At 41.6% G+C, this 19565-nt stretch overlaps 1 protein-coding gene across 1 annotated transcript in view; it reads left to right on the forward strand.

Moving 5' to 3' along the window:
• The first annotated feature begins 9909 nt into the window (after window positions 1–9909).
• SCN11A (sodium voltage-gated channel alpha subunit 11) overlaps window positions 9910–19565 on the forward strand; it is a 91585-nt gene continuing 81929 nt past the window's right edge. Inside the window, exons 1-2 of the mRNA XM_077865742.1 lie at window positions 9910–10037; window positions 17358–17668. Coding sequence (XP_077721868.1) covers window positions 17396–17668 — 273 coding nt within the window. The 5' untranslated portion in view covers window positions 9910–10037; window positions 17358–17395. The remainder of the gene's footprint in view (window positions 10038–17357; window positions 17669–19565) is intronic.

Genomic DNA, 19565 nt, shown 5'->3' on the forward strand with positions numbered 1-19565 from the left:
GATGATGGCTCAGCGGTACGTACCTTCATGGATTGTAGCAGGCTACCCTGAGCCAAGAGTACCTGCTCATTGAGCTTTTCCCACAAGATGGCAGGGCTCCATATTACCATGTTTTTACTCAGCACACTTTCATGTGTCTCAGATTTTCCACCTGGGAAAATTTTTTTCAGCTTGAGGTATATTTTTAATGAGGATCTTTTGTTGATAAACTTTTCTTAGTTTTTGTCCAAAATTGTCTATATTTCTCTGTTGTCCTTGAAAGATAGTTTTATCAACATGGAATTTTAGGTTTGCCTTTTTTCCCTCTCTCATTCCATTGGACATTTTATTCTGCTCCTTTCTGGATTATTTTATTGCTGGTGAGGTGTCAGCCATCAATTAAATTACTATCCATTGGTACATGATTTGTCTTTTCTCCATGCAAGGTTTTAGAATCTAGTCACTTTTGATGTTCTGAATTTTTTTTTATTAAAATTTTTTCCCCTTCTTTGGATTTATTGTGATTCTTGGACTTGAAGATTGATCTTTCCTAACAACTCTGGGAATTTCTCCATTCTTTGAATGTTCTTTTCTTCATTCTATTATCTCCTTTTGAAACTTGAGTTTGAACTTATATTAGGTTCAATCTACCTTCCATGTCTTTTAACCCTTCTTACTAATTTTGCATCCTGTGCTGCACTTTGGTCTAATTTACTTATATTTAGCTTTCAGTTTTAAATTTTTCTCTTCATATATGTCTAATCTGCTGTTTTATTTATGTATTGCATTTCTAATTGCAGTTCCTATATTTTACTTTCTAGATATTTTTTGATTTATTTAAAAATTTGCAAGGGTCATTATTTATAGTCTCTTGTCCTTTCATATTTTTAAGCTTTTTTATTAATTCCTAAATTTTCTGTCAGATAACTCTGGAAACTAAAATCTTTGTGTTATCCATTGCTCTGATTACTTCTCATTCATGGTGACTTATTTCCTTGTGTGCTTTGTGATTTTCATTGTGAAATGTTAAGTTTTATTAAAACATTATTGTGAGGATTGCTTGAGGTCCTTGATCACAGTGGGATTTCACCAGAAAGGATTTGTGTTTGCTTCTGCTAGTCTCCTTCTAGAGGCAGATTTTATTTCTTGTTCACTTTGCATTATGGGTGTAAGCCCTTTGACGCTCCCACCTTACACAATGAACTGCTCTTGCATATCCCATTTTAGATGACCCCTAGGCTTTTGGCATGTCCCACACCCTATGCAACAATCTATTGGAAATGTGAGGTCTCCAAGGCTTGGCAGAGATCCTTTAGGTAAAAGCTGGTTCCAATACTTTTCCATCCAAAGGTTTCTTCTTTGTCTTTATCTGTAGAGTCCTCAGAGCTTTTTAAATGTTTTAATTTTTCATCTTTTATTTATTTATTTAATTTTATTTTTGAGAAAGAGAGTGGGGTAGGGGCAGAGAGAGAGAGAGAGAGAGAATCTTAAGCAGACTCCATGCTCAGTGTGGAGCCCAACATGGGGCCGGATCTCACAACCCTGAAATCATTACTTGAGCTGACCTCAAGACTTGGCTGCTTAACTGACCAAGGCACTTAATGCCTTTAAGTTTTCACCTTTTAGGGATCCCTGGGTGGCGCAGCGGTTTAGCGCCTGCCTTTGGCCCAGGGCGCGATCCTGGAGACCCGGGGTGGAATCCCACATCGGGCTCCCGGTGCATGGAGCCTGCTTCTCCCGCTGCCTGTGTCTCTGCCTCTCTCTCTCTCTCTGTGACTATCATAAATAAATTAAAAAAAAAAAAAGTTTTCACCTTTTACTGTGTTATCCAGTATACTAGTTCTTTCAAATGCAAGAATTTTTGAAGGTATTCAGCTCCCCATAATGACAGAAATGTTGTTCCAGAGCCCTCCTTAAGCTCATATTTTCTAATAGAGAAACCATTATTCCATATTTTATTCTTTGTTAGCATTTTAATTCTGAGATGTGCGTGTGTGTAGTGTATATATATATATTTTTTTTTGTTGTTGTTGTTGTTATTGTTGTTGTTTTATTTTCCTGTACTGACTCCTGACTCTGAGAAGAGCCTGCAAGCCTCTAATTAACAGTCTTGTGAAAAAGCTTTTTCTCTTGAGATAACATTTATTTACACAAAAACTTAATGAAAGGAGTATAGCAATTAAAAACTTTTTCTTGTGATAAAACTGAAGGTTGAGAAGAGTCTTTAAACATAAGATTAAATATAAATTTAAATTCATGTTTAGGAAAACATGGCCATGTCTTCAAACTTATACTTGTGTTGTATCTTATAATTCTCTTTTTCTATTTCTGTAACCATAATGTCTCTTGATAGTATTTGTTAAACTATCTCGTAGACATGTAAGACTTCAACATTTGAATGTTGTCTTCCATATCATGTAACTATAACTCTCCAAGCCTAATTAATTGTCATATAAACATTATTTGTGAAATTCTAATCTTTAACAGTTCTGTATGTTTCTGTTTTTTATTTTGCTGATGTTGTTATCAGGCTCACTTTGCCTGCTTATTCTCCCTTTGCCACAGGATTATTAATAAAATCCCAGACTTTAACAGATTCTTTGTTCTAAATTAAGTGGTAGAAAGATTTTTTTCCTATGGAGCCCACAATGAGTTCAATGTCTGTTCTCTCAACTGAGTAAAGGCAGAAGCTATGTCCTACTCATTTCTGGATTTCCTTAACCCTTTTCTCCACTAAGTGCTTTATAATTTAGTAGGAACTTAGGAGATATATATATATATATATATATATATATATATATGAAACATAAGAAAAAACTGTCAAAATCCAAGTTTTTGAATAGAGATTAAACCTGTAATTGAGGCTACCTGGCTTTCTTTGGGGTGAGAGACATCTGACTGGGGCCCTGAGAGGGCAAGTTTGGTGTTCAGAGCTTGGGGGATCATAAGGTGACATCCTGCCACTCAGATCATCCCTCTGATTCACTCTCCATTAGGACACTTCGCTGCAAAAAGCTAAAGCCTGCAGGGGACCAGAGTGTGGGTAATGGGATCGGGCGACTGCAGGGGGCTAGGGAGTGAGATTGGCCCCACGTTTGTCATCCCTGCATGATGGCTCTGTGGTCCTGGAGAAGCTACAAGCCGGAGACTGCTGCCATCTCCCAACCAGTACAGCCAGCCTCAGCATTTTGTTCTCTCCAATTAACTGTGCATAACAACAAGGAGTGAAACCAAGTGATTTAAGCAATAATTTATCATATTCAGTTCACCATTAACAGCCATCTAGTGTTTCCTTTGCCCTTTTAAATGAGTCTTTGTTCTGGTGCTCAGCTCTTCTGTGTATTCCATAAGCTTTTAGTGAGCCTTTCCCTCCCTCTCTCTCCCTCTCTCCCGCCCTCCTCCTGTTTTCCTCGAGCTCTGAAGCGCAAGTGTCTTTCTGGAAGCAGCTGAGCCATCTCTCATCTAGCTTCCTTCATTTCATTTAATAGGGGACTTGAATGTTAATTTATGAACATGAACTCCAGGCTGGGTGCTGATTGATGCAAGGAAAGAGGACACAAATTTTGCCCTGGAGCAGCCTTAAACCTAACTGGGGTGATGAGGCTCATCCAACATGAAATGGTCTGAGGAGGAAGTGGAGTACAATCAATGTCACCAAAGTAAAACCTCGCTATGAGAAAAGCTCCCTAGAGAAGAGAGCTTCAGCTAAGTTCTGAATGTTGGCATGGATTCAGGGAGCAGGTAGGGGAGAGGGCAGTCCATGCAGGGGCCCAGCAGGAGCACCGGTATGGATTTGGGCATGAGCCTCTAAATGACACAAGAGTAGGTAAGTAAGGTCAGGGAGGTGAGCCTCAGCCAGGCCAGTGCCACTCAGGGTGGCCATTTGTCTGCCCGCTTGCTGGTTTGTCTCCCCTTGGGATCACCTGGTCTGTGAGCCTTCCTTTCTTAGCCCCATGGTGTTTGGGGTGTGTGAAGCCCAACCTTACAGAAGAAATCAAGTAGTGGTCCCAATGAAACCTTAGGTTTTCTGCATCTTACTTACTTTCACATCTCTGTTCTTCTGGGTTCTCTCCCTCTTTCTCTGTGTATATGTATGAGTGAGTGTGAATGCATACCTGGGATTTCAGGGATCCTCATCAGACAATTGTGTTCTGGATTTGGGCCTGGGGTGATAATAATAGAATTAGGGCAACAGGGACTATGGCTTTGAATTACTGAGGCTATGAGACCCTCAGTCCCCCACAGGGACCCTGGTAGCAGCTCTGTCCTCATGTTGAGGTGTGTTGGGCTCCCTGATGCTGGAACATATGCCAAAGTATGTAGAGGTAGGAGAGCTTGGGCCTTCAGAGGGGCAAAGAGAGACCCATACAGGCTCTTTCTCTTGAGCAAGGTCCCAGGGCTCTAGGAGTACATTGAAGGTCAGGGTGCACCTACTGCCCATTGACCTGACCCCTTCTGAGAAAGAAATTCATCCTCAGTCTTGTGGGGGAGTGGTCTTACTGACCTTAAGGGGCAAAGATGCTGACAGGTTGGACTGGTCAGGACATAGATAATTCTAGAAAGTGGAGAGGAACAGAAGGGGAGAAACTACAGAAGGACCCCAGTGGTTTGACTTTCTAGTCATCTGGGAATCTATATATACATACTCACTTCATGGTGTCTTTTAAGACTAACCTGTCTCAAATAAGGCCTCAAAAATTAATTAAGATTTCTTTTATCCATTTTAATTTCTAAAATTAAATGTAAAATTGACAACAAACAAAATAAGACAGTATTACCTCTAATTCCAAATTACGGCAATCCCATCAGGTGGAGACATATTCTTTACTAAAATTTCTTTTGCAGAGAACATATTATTTATTTGAAAGAAAAACTCAGATAAATTGCTTGAGATGGCAGATGAGACCCAAGGGCATGCATATAAAAAAATAGGGAGCATCTTTCAAACTGTTATGCTCAAGGCATGGAAAGAAATTTGCCTCATTCTTGAGAGGAAAGATGGTAGGAAACTGAAGGGAATAAAAAGAACTGAAAGCCCAATGGGGCTGGGGAAGGCCAAGAAAGATTCCCCCAGGGCCAGAAGCAAGGCACAGCAGTAGGGGTCCAGGAGACAGAAGAGGGACAGACAGCTAACATCTGTGCTACAGATAAAAGGATACATTCTTTAGATGGCCACTGATGGCCACAGGCTCCAGTACTCCCAGAGGTTTTGGTCGGGCCACCTGGAGATAGCCAGGGGAGCTACTATGCTCAGGATTTTAAAGAGAACTGAGTATCATCAAGTTGAGGTTTTGGTGTGAAGCACTTAACCTGAGGCCAGGAGGGTCTTCCAACTCCTCCTGCGACACCCAGTCATTCTGTTTCTGAACTTGAACCTCAGAAGACCTTGTTTCTCTTCTGTGCACATTGTGAATTCATTTCCAGATGGCTTTAAATTTGCTCCAGAAATACCAACATCCATTTTCTGCCCAGTCAGGAAAAAGCACAGAAAAAGCTGAAATGACAAAACAAACTAGGGCATCATGAGGCAAACCTGCCTGAATTCTTCAAGGGACACTCATCTGCAGCCCTGAGACCTCCTTCAGCCTCTAAGGGTTTAAGGGCTGCTGGAGAGGAGAGTTGAGGAGGGGGAGCAGCCAGGAGGGGTGGTGGGGAGGGAGGTCAGTCAAGGCAGCTTCATAGGTCAGGTGTATTTCTCCCTGACCCTACAGCTCAACTCCCCTCCGCTATGTGTTCTCTGAGGAGTGGCTGCAGAGGTCTGATGTCTTGCAGGCCACCAGCTCCTCTTGTTTATAGGTGTAGGACTGCTGTCTCTTTAAGAATTTTCCTTGCCTTTTTCCATTCCCTGCCTCCTCAATAAGGGCAAACCGAGAAGGATGAAGCCAGGGTAAATTGAGAAAATATTTGAAACCTATTAAGTGTGGGTACAAGTTTATTGTGATTCTTAAGTTAATTATATCCTTTTTGACTTCCAGCCAGTCCCTTCACTGGGCTTCCATATAGACTTGGCCACCTATCCCAGCCTCAGGCTGGCGGCATGCCTGTCTGCCTGCCTTGTTCTCTCCCTCCCTCCCTGCCTTCCTCCACCTATTTCTCTCTCCCTCCTACACAAATAAGCAATCCACTGTAGCTACTACTTGCTGCTGCCTAAATGTGGTAGGGGCTGTGGTAGGTACAAAGAATTTGCATTGTGTGTATATTTGCATCTGTGAGGGTGGGGTGGTAAGGACACTGTTGCTAGTGGGCAATCACATATGTGAACACTGACTCTTACCACACTCACTTACATTTATTTTAGCTTGCACTTTACAGTTCACAAAGTGGTATCTCCTGATCATTTAAGTCTTATGAATGCTGTGGATAGTAGCTGTTATCAGTGCCATTTCTGGATGAAGAAACCAGTGCCATTTCTGGATGAAGAAACCAAGATTTAGAGAAATTTTAAAAAGAGATCACATGGCTTTTAGGTGGCACAACACGGTAGGATTCAAGGCCAGGTCTTTTGGTTCCCAAAGAATCATAAAATTTTATCTTTGTACAACATTTAAGACTTTACAAAGAGAAGTTCATACACGTTGCCTCATTTAATACTTAAAACATTGTGATGTTGGTGCTGTTCCCATTTGGGCGTTCTCTTGGAGCTGCTCCTCCTGGATTCATCCTCAGGTTGGCAGTGGGAGCTGCCCTACCTCCATCTTCCTGATCTCTGTTGATTGGTTCAGAGTCAGGTCCTGGGGCCAAATGAGATCATTCAGGTGCTTCCCAGGGATTTCGTATCCCAGAAAGAAAGGGCTCTGCATTTAAACACAGTGGTTAAGAATGGTCATTTTCTGTCAGGTCAACTTGGACCACAGAGAGCTAGTATAGAATAGAAAAAGGGAGCATAGAGGCTGGGGAATAGCAACAGAAACAGGAGACAAAGAGAGGCAGAGTTTCTTGAGTTTCCTGCAGGAATCATTCTTCAGTTTTTGGTTCTATTCTGTGAGGGTCCACAGCATTTCTTCCCTTGGATTCTATGTGACACCTGTGATCCTTGCCAATAAAGTCTCTTTTCTGCTTATACTATATACTAGGATTTTGTTACTTGCAACTAAAAGACTCCTCAATATTACATGTCAGAAGAACACATCATATCAGCATACATATCAGAAAGTGGAAGCACAGTGTACTAAATGCTAAATTCAGGTGCCAGGAATGAACTCTGGAAGTTAGAGGATGCAGCAGTCTTTACTCTTGTGTTGCAGGAGATCTTGGGAACTGGACATTGAAACCTTTGCTCGGTCTCTACATGTATGTGAAAGCTGTTGGCTGACTCTGTGGCATTGGAGAGGGCAAAATATACAGGAACCAACTTTTAGGAGGTTTCTGAGTAGAGCAGCTGCTTTTGGTTCCACTGCTATGTTTCCTTAGACCACCTCTGATTTCAGCTAAATCAATCAGAGCCAGTTGGCTCCCCTTGGTTGGTTTGCTCTCTCCAAGTTTTCCCACAAATGTTCCATTCACTCTGGCTGCCGTACCTGCTGTGGTATATGTCACACCCTCAGCATTATCCATGAACATTGTTTATTTGCATGGATGTCTTATTGTCAGTGAGATACCAGTGATGGTGCCTATCAGGGAAACAGAAGAGTTAGTGGTTATACATTATTAGCAGCTTAAGACTGTGCCAGTGCCATACCTGTGATTCAATACAAGTTCAAGTTCAAACTCCTTAGTGGTGTTCGAGTGGTATGCAAGGCCATGCAAATTCTCCTCTTCTTTTGTCCCCTTTCCTTGTCATTACTCCATCCTCATGGAACCACTTGAGATTCTCTACACATGTCCTGTCCTGGGCCTGTGTGTCCTTGCTCAGGCTTTTCCTGGAAAGCCCATCCCTACTTGCTCTGCATATTGAGTTCTCATTCATCATCTCAGCCTCACCTCAAATCCTATCTCCTCTTGGAAGCCTTCCCAAAATGAGTTGCTCCTTACTCCCTTCTGTGAAGACCTCTGTTTGCATCTTGCTTGCAGCTCCTTGATGCCCTCTTTCTTGCTATTGTTCTTTGTACATCTTTCTTTCTCATGCAGCAGACTTCATGCTCCTTAAGGACTTAGGTCTTATTTTGGTATTTCCAGATGTTCTGCAATAGTGGAGGTTCAATGTCATGTTTGCTAGATAAACAGATAGACATGTGGCTGCTGCTAAAGCTGATGATCCTGACTTGGGCACTGATGTTGATGCTGGTCAGCTTATCAGATGACAAGACAGACTGGCAGGGTCTTGCTGCTTGCTAGCACCCAAGAGTTAGGTGACAACGTGTAATGGCTCCAGGAATGCAAATGTAGGGGCATCCTGACCCTTTGCTGATGTTAGCATCCTCTTATTATGAGGGCTCAACAAAGAGACTCTGTTCCAGCTTTCAAATGCAAATTTCCTTCCCCAAGTTCTCCACTGGAGAGATGAGTCTGGGAAAAGTCCTGAATGCAAACCCCATACTGCTTGGGTGGCCGGTGATGGTGTATAACTCTTTGAAAGTCCTTATGTTTGGAATCATTTGTATTTACCTTGAAGATGAAGCCAGGATGCTCTCTGAAACTTCATAGTGGGAAGTCAGAAAATGACTTAATGGCTTAGGAAAATAATATTTGCAAAGAGTTTATATTTAAAAAGGCTAGGACCTTTTAAGATAATGGATTTGGAGGCTTCCTTTACCTCTTCGGATACACACGTTTTTATCCATATAAAAAAATACTTATTTATTAATTCTAGGTACTTCTCCTATTCTTTGGTCTTCTCTTATTCCGAGAATCATACTGAAATCAGACAGGGATTTAGAATTTCTGATCACTGCTTAAAAAAAGTCGGGGCCTATACATTGTGCCAAGCCTGGTACTAATCCTATGTCTGTGATTTCATTTTCTCTGCGTGGGATCTAGGTGTTGAGTCAGTTGGGGGAAAAAAAGCAACCAGGCTTTTTCCTTCTTGAAAATGAAGATACTTATATCCAGTGTTTGCAGAGTGTTTTTATAGCTATTACCACATTTGCTTCTTAAGACTGAGGAAGTTTGAAAGAATTATCCCATTTTATGCAAAGAAAATTAAGGCTCAGAGAAATTGAGTGCTTCATCCAATATCATGCAGCTTTAGTGGTAGAGCTGGGATTTATGCCCAGTTCTTTTGACTAGTGTTCAGTGCCACTTCTGGCAGGACCAAAATCTGCTTGTAATTCTAATCCAATACTCCTTTAAACACCTACTTCCTATCTCCTGCCTCCATGTAAACACCCATCTTGCATTGTTTATCCCTGTTGGCTGTCAGCCTCTGGAAGGTGACAACAACTGAAAATAGCTTATCGTGTGACACTTCCCAAAGAGATCTAAGTTGTCTCCAAGAATTAACAAAACAAAAGCTAACTTGAAGGAATTTGGGGTTTGATGACAAATCCATTGTGGAATTGCTTTGGTGGCCAAGGGATTTTCTTGGTGTCCCTTATGACAGCCGCATAAGCAAGCATGTATTTTCATAGGTCTGAACCCCCAGTGTTGATGGCACAAGAGAAAAGAAAGGAGGAGCAGCTGACTGGGTACCTTATGAACAATTTCACATTGTGGGCCTTGGGGTTTTGGGGGGTGAAACCCTAGAGTGCCTAGGTTAGTTGGCCTACAGGCTAAGCTGCTAAACTGCTTACAGAAGCCCAGCATGGCTTTTCAGATAGACTCTTCGCTGTTCTCTCACCCACTTGGATGAGCCAAAGAAAAAAACAACCTGTTTCTTTATTAATGATGCTTTCTGCAGAGTTAGATTAAGCACTGATTAAAGGCAGATGCTTCCAAAGTATAAATGTAAGTACCATCTCAGTCACTTCTCCAGTTACAGGGTTTCCTACACGATTCTTTAAAATCACTTTGGCCGTGTTCCCATTTGCCTTCCTCACGCTCTCCACCCAGCTTCCGAGCCGCCCCTCCCAGAAGGCCTCCAACAGCCAGGAGCAGGAGCTCTGACTCTGAGGGACTTGTTCTGTGGAGAGCTTTGAGAGGTGCCACTGGGGTTGCTGTTTGGAGCCACCTTACCAAGGCAGGTAAGTCCTCTGGGCTGGTGGCAGCCCTATTCTTCTGTGCTTTCAAGGCTAGACCTGTCGTTATGGAACTTGCTCTGTTTTTTTTTTTTTTTTTTTTTTTTTTTTTTTTTTTTTTTTACCATCAGGATGTAGTATAGGCCTTTTGTAGTCATGTCCTGCTCAAATCGGAGTCAAGGACCAGGTACAAGATACATGGCTCCAATGATGGGGTCCATGGGAGTGGTTCTCCTTTCAAGTGCTCTGTGAAGACCTGGGGCCATGGGAACGGGAGATGGCTGCCTGGCTGGCTAGGTACTCACAACACTGGACTTTGTTTGAATGGCGTTTTCTAGAAAAGATATGCTCAAATCCTATATTCTGAAACTATGGTGCAAATCCTCCAAATAGTTTCTGAGTTCCCTATGGCCAATTAACTTAATCAGAAATTAATGTACACTTAAATTTTTTTTCTGAAGAGCTGACAAGCTAATCAATCTGGGATTGATTTTGGATTGGGATCTATTGTGTTAAAGTCTGTTCATGTTCATTTGTTTTCTAATTTTCTTATGAGGTATTATTTTTTTGTAACCCGTATTAACGGACATGGCTTCTGTGTCAACAAAGCTAAGATATTGCTGTTTAGACCACCGAAATGGACAAAGGGGCATCTTATAGGGCGCATTACCACTGGGCTTCTGTGTTGGGTGGATGGGAGGGTATCATGGTGGGGGAGGTGGAATGATTGACAGGTGAATGAGGAGGTGGCAGTGAGGCTGATGTCCTGGGAAACACGTCACACAGTGAGGGTATCAGAGGCCCCACCCAGTCCAGCTGGAATCGGTGTGGCTCACCTCCTGACTCTCTTCTCTCACCTTCTTGAGATGTCTTAGCTTGGAGTATGAAGAACTAGGCAGGTAGGTGGATTGCATAGTGGTGATTACTTGGGATTGAGATTGTCTAGCACTTCCTTATGTGATTATAGACAAGTATCTCAATTTCTCTAAATCCTCATGTTTTCTTCTGTAGAATGTAGATTTCCTGGGAAGTTAGGAGAGATTATGAGAGATAATCTATTTAAAACATTTGGCCCTGTGCTTAACCCCTAGTTTATAGCTCTTATTAGCGTCAGTGTGGTGTTTCAAGTTTTGTGGACCAGATCCACATTGAAATGTTTTGAGTGTGTTGTTGCAAACCTCTGGCGACTTGCCCAGTGACTTCCCCTACTGGTTAAGGTAAAGCGTGAGGATCAGATTGTCTGGTTTGGCTTCTTACTGACAGAGAAAACTAGAGAGAAACACTGTTCTAAGAAGGTATAGGTTTAAAACCTCTGCCTCCTAAGAGAAAGCCACAAATAATTCAGCTTCATTGCAGATGAATATTTCCTTTCAGAAATCCCCAAGGATAATATTTATCTCATGAGATTGTTCTTAGAATTAAATGAGATAATGTAATGTTAACACACTTAAGTTTTTGCCTGGAACAAGGTAGATGCCATTAAATGATAGTTATCATTGTAAAAATGTTTGTAATATCACATTAATTGGAAAGTTCATAATGTAAAGTTGTGTATGCATGACAATGCCAGCTATGTACATATATGGACCCAAAGATTGCTGAAAAGAAATATATCAAAATGTTAATACTTGCATGTGCTGGGTGGCTTTGATTTGTGGGTGATCATTTCCTTTTCTTGTTTTCTCAATTTTATTTAATGGATGATTCTATCAGCCAGGGCTCTGGCAGGAAACAGATGGTACATTCAAACTGGGCATTTTGAGGATATTTTATTAAAGGAACACTTTTTAAATGCAAGCAGAGTTCAGTAACAGGATACAGTGAGGGTACAGTTTTCAGGTGTGGTGAGAATGTGGGTGTAATGGCACCCACATCTGAAAGGGTCAGGGGAGGAGGGTGTTGTAAAACCAGAGAGAGCCCTATGGATGGGTCACCTGGCAGCAGCTGTGGGGCATGGCTGCCACTGGGGAGAGAGGTGGAGAGGAAGACCCTGACTTCACTCTTCACCATCCTCTGGATCTCTTGCTGGGGCCTCCCATTGGCCAAACCCAACCAGAAGCCAGAGTTCAGGGGATCCCACTGAGGGGTCCACGTGATTCTTCATTACCACATTGTTTTCTGGGCTCCTAAAGTTCCCTCTAGTGCAGTCACACTCACTGTATGGTTTTGTCCTTCATCCTTGACTCACCTAATTCCCCATGCCATTGTAAGAGCCTCGAGGGCTGGGATAGAGTTTTAAATCATTTTGTATTTCCAGCACCCAGTGCATGAATGAGTGAGCAATTGGAGCTCTATCAGGGCTGAAGATTGGAAGTAAAGCCTGGAGCTACCTAATCTTCACTGCAAGTGAATTCTTGAGGAATTTAGAGTCTCTGCTTAGGGAGGTGACGCCTCAGCCCTCTTTCCAGGATGAGTGCTTGTCTTCTGGCTATTCAGGGGGAGTGAGCCTGTGAGCCTGCTGGGGGCCAGTCCTCAGAGGAACAGAAGCGGAGCTTCTGATGGGTAACTCCCACCTCCCTTGCAATCTAGTGCCTCACCTCAGGGAGGTCTCTCACCTCAGAGCCTCTGCATGGGCCTTCCTGTCACTGCGGTTTCCCATGTGAAATCATGATCCATATCGTGCAGGCCTCTTGGTTCGGACTGCAAATTGAGATTATGCTTCCTTTCTTTATGACTCAGATTTAGAACCTCTCACTGTAACCGATATTTTGACTCTCTAGGTTAAATCCGAGGATATTTGGAGCCCTGGAAGGATTTTTATGGTCCTTTTGCAAATCTGCAAAAGTAACACTTATATGCACATAATTCAAATAACTGAGAAGGAAGAAATGCTGTGTGGGGTCTCACATGAAAAATAAAATGTCCCCACCTCTGCCTGTATCCTCATTTCCACTTTTAACCCTTTTAGTTTTTTAGTGTGCTGGCCATTGTCTAGTTAACTCTCATTGATTCTCTTAAGCTTCTATTTCTTGATTTGTCAAGGTTAAGTAGCAGTTATCGAATTGTCCCTGTGCAAGATGAGGAATTTAGTGCGACAGTAAGCCTTCTGCTGTCCTCGTGATTCCTCCGCTTTCTGCTACTTAGTATATTTTTCTTTTTTTTTTTTTTAATTTTTATTTATTTATGATAGTCACAGAGAGAGAGAGGGAGAGAGGCAAAGACACAGGCACCGGGAGCCCGACATGGGATTTGATCCCGGGTCTCCAGGATCGCGCCCTGGGCCAAAGGCAGGCGCCAAACCGCTGCGCCACCCAGGGATCCCCTACTTAGTATATTTTTCATTTGGTGTTGCGCTTGGTTACTTGCATAATTTTAAGGGTTAGACTTAGAGTCGATTGCTTGATCTGTCGGCCTTTGATAGAATATCTTGATTCTCCAGGTGTTTAAGATGAGGAAATTGGTGGCTCAGAGCCTCCCTTCATCTTTGCTTTCCAACTCTAGCCTGCAAAAACATCTTATAACATTTATATCTTTTGAATTCTATTCTGTAATTGTAATAAATTCTGCTTTATCTATAGGATGATTGTTAAAATTAAAAACTGGTATATAACTTTTATGATGCAATGATTTTGTAGCTTCTAGTCTCTAAAACCAAGTACTACATTTGGACCCATAGAGAAGGGGATGAACTCTGACTGCATGAAGAAGAATGTCCTAAATGTCAAGGTCAAGTGAACTTTTTTTTTTTTTTAAAGATTTTATTTATTTGAGAGAGAGAGTGTGCACATGAACATGAGAAAGCACGGAGAGGGGCAGAGGGAGAGGAAGAAGCAGACTCCCTGCTGAGCAGGGAGCCAGACTGGATCCTAGGACCCTGGGACCATAACCTGAGCCAAAGGCAGATGCATTAACTACTGAGTCACCCAGGCACCTCCGGACTTTCTTTTTTTTTCTTTTTCTTTTTCTTTCTTTATTTTTTTTTTCGGACTTTCTTTTTTATTTCTATCAACTGCTCAAGCCATTTAGTTGGCATCATATGTAAAACCTGACTTCCAAAGAGCTATTGTTTCAATGCCTTTCTTTTTTACCTATTAAGAAATCAGTTGTTTAATCATGTTATTTGTTACAGAGAATTTACTTCAATCTCGAAAGTTTTTTTTTATAATAAATTTATTTTTTATTGGTGTTCAATTTACCAACATACAGAATAACACCCAGTGCTCATCCCGTCAAGTGCCCCCCTCAGTGCCCGTCACCCATTCACCCCCACTCCCTGCCCTCTTCCCCTTCCACCACCCCTAGTTCATTTCCCAGAGTTAGGAGTCTTCATGTTCTGTCTCCCTTTCTGATATTTCCTACCCATTTCTTCTCCCTTCGAAAGGTTTTTCTTAGGGCTGTCTGACTTCTAATTCTAGTTGGATCAATTGTTTTTTAAGCTGATTGTAGTGCAGTTACCCTGGAATTTTTTTTTATTGGACTCTTGGATTAGGTACACTTATGTTTTGGATTTTTTTGGATTCCATTTTTTGCATTCTCTTTTCATTGTTTGGAAGCATATATTCAAATACTTTTTTTTTGTAAAGAGTCATTCAGAGTCTGAAAAATTGGCCATCACACTTGATTATTAGTGAAGCTTGGGAAAGCATTGCACTTTAGCCAGTTTAATTCTTCAACCAATTTTCCATATAATGTGATCTATTTTCTGTACAGGAAAATTTTCAGAATTAAGTATTTAGAGTATAAATTTCATAATGAAGATTTGAATCATTTCAAATTTTACCAATTATACCATATTGATTTTTATTAATTTAATTAATTTTGCATGCACAGCCTGTATTCCTACAGTTCAATCTTGAGTCTGCTTTTATTAAAAATATTTGATTCTTTTGTCAATTTTTTCAGTTATTAAGAAAATTTTACTGCATGTGATTTTATTTTGTCAGATTTATTTGGGTTGATAATTAAGTCCTCTTATTCCTGGGTCAATTTTTGTAGTTTTCAATGTTAACTCTAACATGTGGTTCTTATTTCAGCATCTATAACAAATTTTATTGTGCACAGTTTCTGCGCACATTATTTTGTGTTACTTATTTCCATCAAGTCTCTTTTTTCTAGAGACTGAGCAAAATATCCCCAGGGTCAGAACAATAGGGGCAGAGTGTCCAGTTTCTTCCTTAAGGTCTCCTTATTATGATAGCAGTCCTGCACTGGATTCCTTGTTGTACCTTAGCATAAGGTCTAGTTTTTGCCATCCAGGGTCTTTCTAGGCTCATCTATTTTCTAGGATCAACTAATATCCATATGCTGTTAACTGCAGAGAACTTCATCCCTGTCTCACATGTCTTTCATGAGTTCTAGAACCAAATATAGTAGAGTATAATTATATTCCCACTTAATTTATACCAATTCAATCATATATATTTATGAGAGAGAGGGAAGTGGAATGGAGGGGAAGAGAAGTGGATGGGTGAGTGGGAAGAGAGAGAGAGTAATTTAAGTAGTGTGGCCAACTCCATCATCCAGGTACATCCATAAAGAGCTTGACCCTGAATGCATGGAACAGAATGCAGTGAATCTAGGTTCCCTATGTCATTTCAGTTGACATATGATTCACATTATGGGCATCACATTACCCTTAGTGTGTTTAAAGACACATATGTTGCCTTGATCATGGCCCCTAAACGCAATGCTCTCTGAGTGAGCAGCACCATGTTGACCCAGCTGCCCACACCAGGAACCTCAGCTCCTTCTTGTCCCTCAAATCTCTCCCTCCCCATAAATCACTTGTCAAGTTTATTTCTTAAGTGACTATCAGATCCACTACTCCATTAGGTAATCCTCAGTGGTTGTGATTGTTGCAACAATCTCTGTAGGTCCAACTCCTCACTTCCATCAGCCCCTCATCCTAAGTCCTATCCATTCTCATCAATAAGAGGGATATATATATTTTTAAAACCTGATAGTGTTACTCCTCTGTAACAACAACAACAACTCACTCTTTAGCAATTCCCCATTACCCTTAGGATGAAATCCATGATATTTACTAAGGATTATAGGGCCCCACATGCTCACTCAATGCTGACTGGAGCCTTATCTGGCCTTTCCATCCCACAAAATTTCCATCCCTGGCAGATGGAAACCATGTTCTTTTTCACCGATGGGTTCCCGTACTTGCTGTTTGTTTCTTCTACACATTCTAATTCCTCCTTTTTTTTTTTTAATCTATGTCTTACAACCCCTTCAGGTCTCTTAACTGAGAAATTAAAGCATTGGCATATCATCCTTGATTCCCAAAGACCAGTTAGACACCCATCCCATGCACAGACATAGCACCATCTACTTATCCCTATATTAGCATCTGTCTTACTCTTGTTGTAATATACTATCTTTTATTTGTCTTCTCCACTACTACCTCAGGGCAGCATAACTTGTAGGACCAGGAGGAGGGACCAGTGTTTCTTCTCTGTTAGTGCCTAGCACTGTTCCAAACAGACACCGAGCAGACACTGGTTGCTGAATGAATAAACCAATGCTATGTTGGATTACCCATTGTAATTCTCTGGAGTGCCTTGGAAATCTATATTAGATTGGCATTCAGGTAAATAAGAAAGGAAGAAGATGCTTGGCATTGACATGGGGAGTAAGGGCATTTAACCTGAGCATTACTGCATTTTCTCAGAACCTACTTTTAGACTTGAGGCTATAGAAAAAAGTCCTTATAGAAAGGGCTGTCAGGGATAGGGGCCAGTACAGCTATTATCCTGCAGCAGAGTGACCCTGTTAGCTTTGGCAAAACCTTTCTGCTTTCTTGGGGTCTCACTTCTACCAGAAGTGAGGGATCTCAGAAGTAAAAGAGTTGGCATAGAATCATGGGTGTTAGTGTAAGAGTTTGTGCCTAAGTTTATGGCCTTTTTGTTTCCATTCCATCACCTTTTAAGATATTTGCTGACCAAACAGTGAGAATATGCATGCACTTATGGTTTTGATTTTGCAACCCATAGTTATGTCCCACTCAATACCCTATTCTTTCTGCTTCTGTTCACACTGCAGCCATTTGCCCACCATCTGCAAGCTCCATTTCAGTAGTTAGGTGGGTTCAGTCTTACTGTCTTGGTCAATGCTTGGGTCTCAGTTTTAGAGACTGGGCTTTTTCTGCCCATTGTTCTGAACTTACCACTTACGCCCAGGTCGTCCAGAAATGATGGCCTGCTTTGGTCTTCCCAATGCCCCAAATCCTACTGTATCCTGCTCCACAGGTCCATTGGAACTGCTCCACAGCCAATGAGCTCCCAAGCCAGCTCACTTCACTTAATTCTTATAGCCTCTCATGACATTATCCTTGGAGAGTGGGATTCCAGGGCAGGCTGTGTGATTTTTGCCTTCCAGGGCTCTCTGAGGATCTGCTCTTTATCTCTGTCTTGAGGATGACAATGGATGACAGATGCTACCCAGTGATCTTTCCAGATGAACGGAATTTCCGTCCCTTCACTTCTGATACTCTGGCTACAATTGAGAAGAGAATTGCCATCCAAAAGGAGAAAAAGAGGTGCAAAGACAAGACAACAGCAGAACCCCAGCCTCGGCCTCAGCTTGACCTAAAGGTCTCCAGGAAGTTGCCCAAGCTCTATGGTGATATTCCCCATGAGCTGATAGCAAGGCCCCTGGAAGACTTGGACCCATTCTACAGAAATCATAAGGTAGTTGAAGGGGGGCCTGGGGTGTTCTAGCCATGCAGTTACAATGACTATTACAAGAATTTCCAAACACGGATCTCTACAAACCCCAGATAGATGTCTGTTCTTCTCCTTTGCTATCACCAGTTGTCATTGCCTTCATAGTACTAAAAACCTCTTTCAGTCCTCATTTTTTCTCTGTAATGTATGTCTTGGCAAAAAAGAGGAGGACTAGAAGCAGCAGGAAGATTAAAAAGGAAACAGAGAAAACAAATGGTGTCAGGAAAAAGGACTGGACTAATAGTCAGAAAAATTGGGTGTAGGCCATTTAAGTGACTGGCTTTTTGACTTTGGATAAGTCACTTCACCAATCCTCATTTTTCTGATCTGTAAAATGCCTGCTTCCTATAACATGGACGTGATATGGAAGCACTTTATAAGAGTTTTATAAGAGTTTTCCTTGGAAAACCTCTCAACTAACTATAGGTTTGTTGGGCTATTAAATGAGATTTTTGGATGCCTGAGCCATACGCCGACATGATACATAATAGAAATTCAATAAATGAAGCTAAGAATATGGTAATCAACTGGGCATATGGAGATTTTATGTAAATCCCATGCCAATATGTGATAGGCTTGGTGTTAAACCTGAATGTAGTTCTTACAGGGAAATTCTAGTAAAAGTTCCTTAAAAGAGCTCCTCTGATGGCTATTTGAAAGACTGGGGCAGTGAGGACAGTCCTCCCCTTTCAAGAGAAGCTCAGAAGACCTTGCCATCATCATCTCACTGTGTGATACCCCAGAGAATAGAAAACCAACCTCACCTGTCTGAGTTCAGAGAAGAAGGAAGTTTGGGGAGAAGTCCTAGAAATATGAGATACTGAGACCATTTTCTGCTGGCAACTATATGAAATTGATCTCTCAATGTTGCCTGGTATGTCCTTGCACCTGGGACAGACCTAGAATTACCAGACCAAATGGGACCTGTGTATATAGAGGAAAGAGAGATGTGAGGGGGAAATTCAAGAAAGGGGATGAGAGATGAAGGAACAAAAACACTCCAATATTTCTTCTTCTCCTTATGCCCCAGAATCCCAGGGCCTTCTTGGAGGCAGAGTTGTTAAGTGTGAGTTAACTGTTGGAGGTCTTCTGCCTCAAGGCTGGAGCAGACAGCAGCTTGTTATGGTGCAGATAGTCCTGGGAAGATAGGTTCTGTTCTAGAATCATCTCTTCTCATCTTGGGCTCTCCTTTTATGTCAGAAGATATGATTTTAGAGTTCTGCACACCGATGACTTCCATGTGCCTGGTACTCGCAGTAGTCATGTGAGGTATATGTGGTAGTTAGCTCTCCACCTTGCAGATAAGGAATCCAAAGACTAGATGGGGAGGTGGATTATGCCAGGCCAAACAACTAATAAGGGATGGAGTTGGGACTCATGCCCAAGGGCTCTTTCTGTCATCTAAGGCCACTTCCTATCTTCAGAAATTTCCATTTTGAAGAGCTACAAAAAACAGAGTAGAGATATCTCAGCAGACAAAAGGAGTTGGTGCCTCTCATTTTAATAATTAAAACCCTGGTGAGTATAGTTAAATACACCATTAGTTGAAATATTTAAAGCAGTCAGAGATAGCATTAATAAAACATCAAGGGGTACAGAGGCAGAGCCATATCATGCCACCTATTAATCTAGGGTGACCCACCTCAAGGAGAGGTTTGCTCTCTGCTCTAAAATTGTCTTTATATCCAAAGGAAGTGCCTGGAATCCCTAAAATGGGTCTCTGGCTCCTGAGCTCATAGCTTTCAAAGAACTCTGTGGCCCATTTCCCTTTGTTATAGAGGCAACAGAAAATATCCTACTCCATTTTTTCCTACAGCCAGATGGCCAGCAGACAAGTTAGTTCCAGCAACTCAACAAAGGA

The sequence above is a fragment of the Canis aureus genome, chromosome 22 (assembly GCF_053574225.1).
Source record: "Canis aureus isolate CA01 chromosome 22, VMU_Caureus_v.1.0, whole genome shotgun sequence".
NCBI classification, from domain to species: Eukaryota; Metazoa; Chordata; class Mammalia; order Carnivora; family Canidae; genus Canis; species Canis aureus.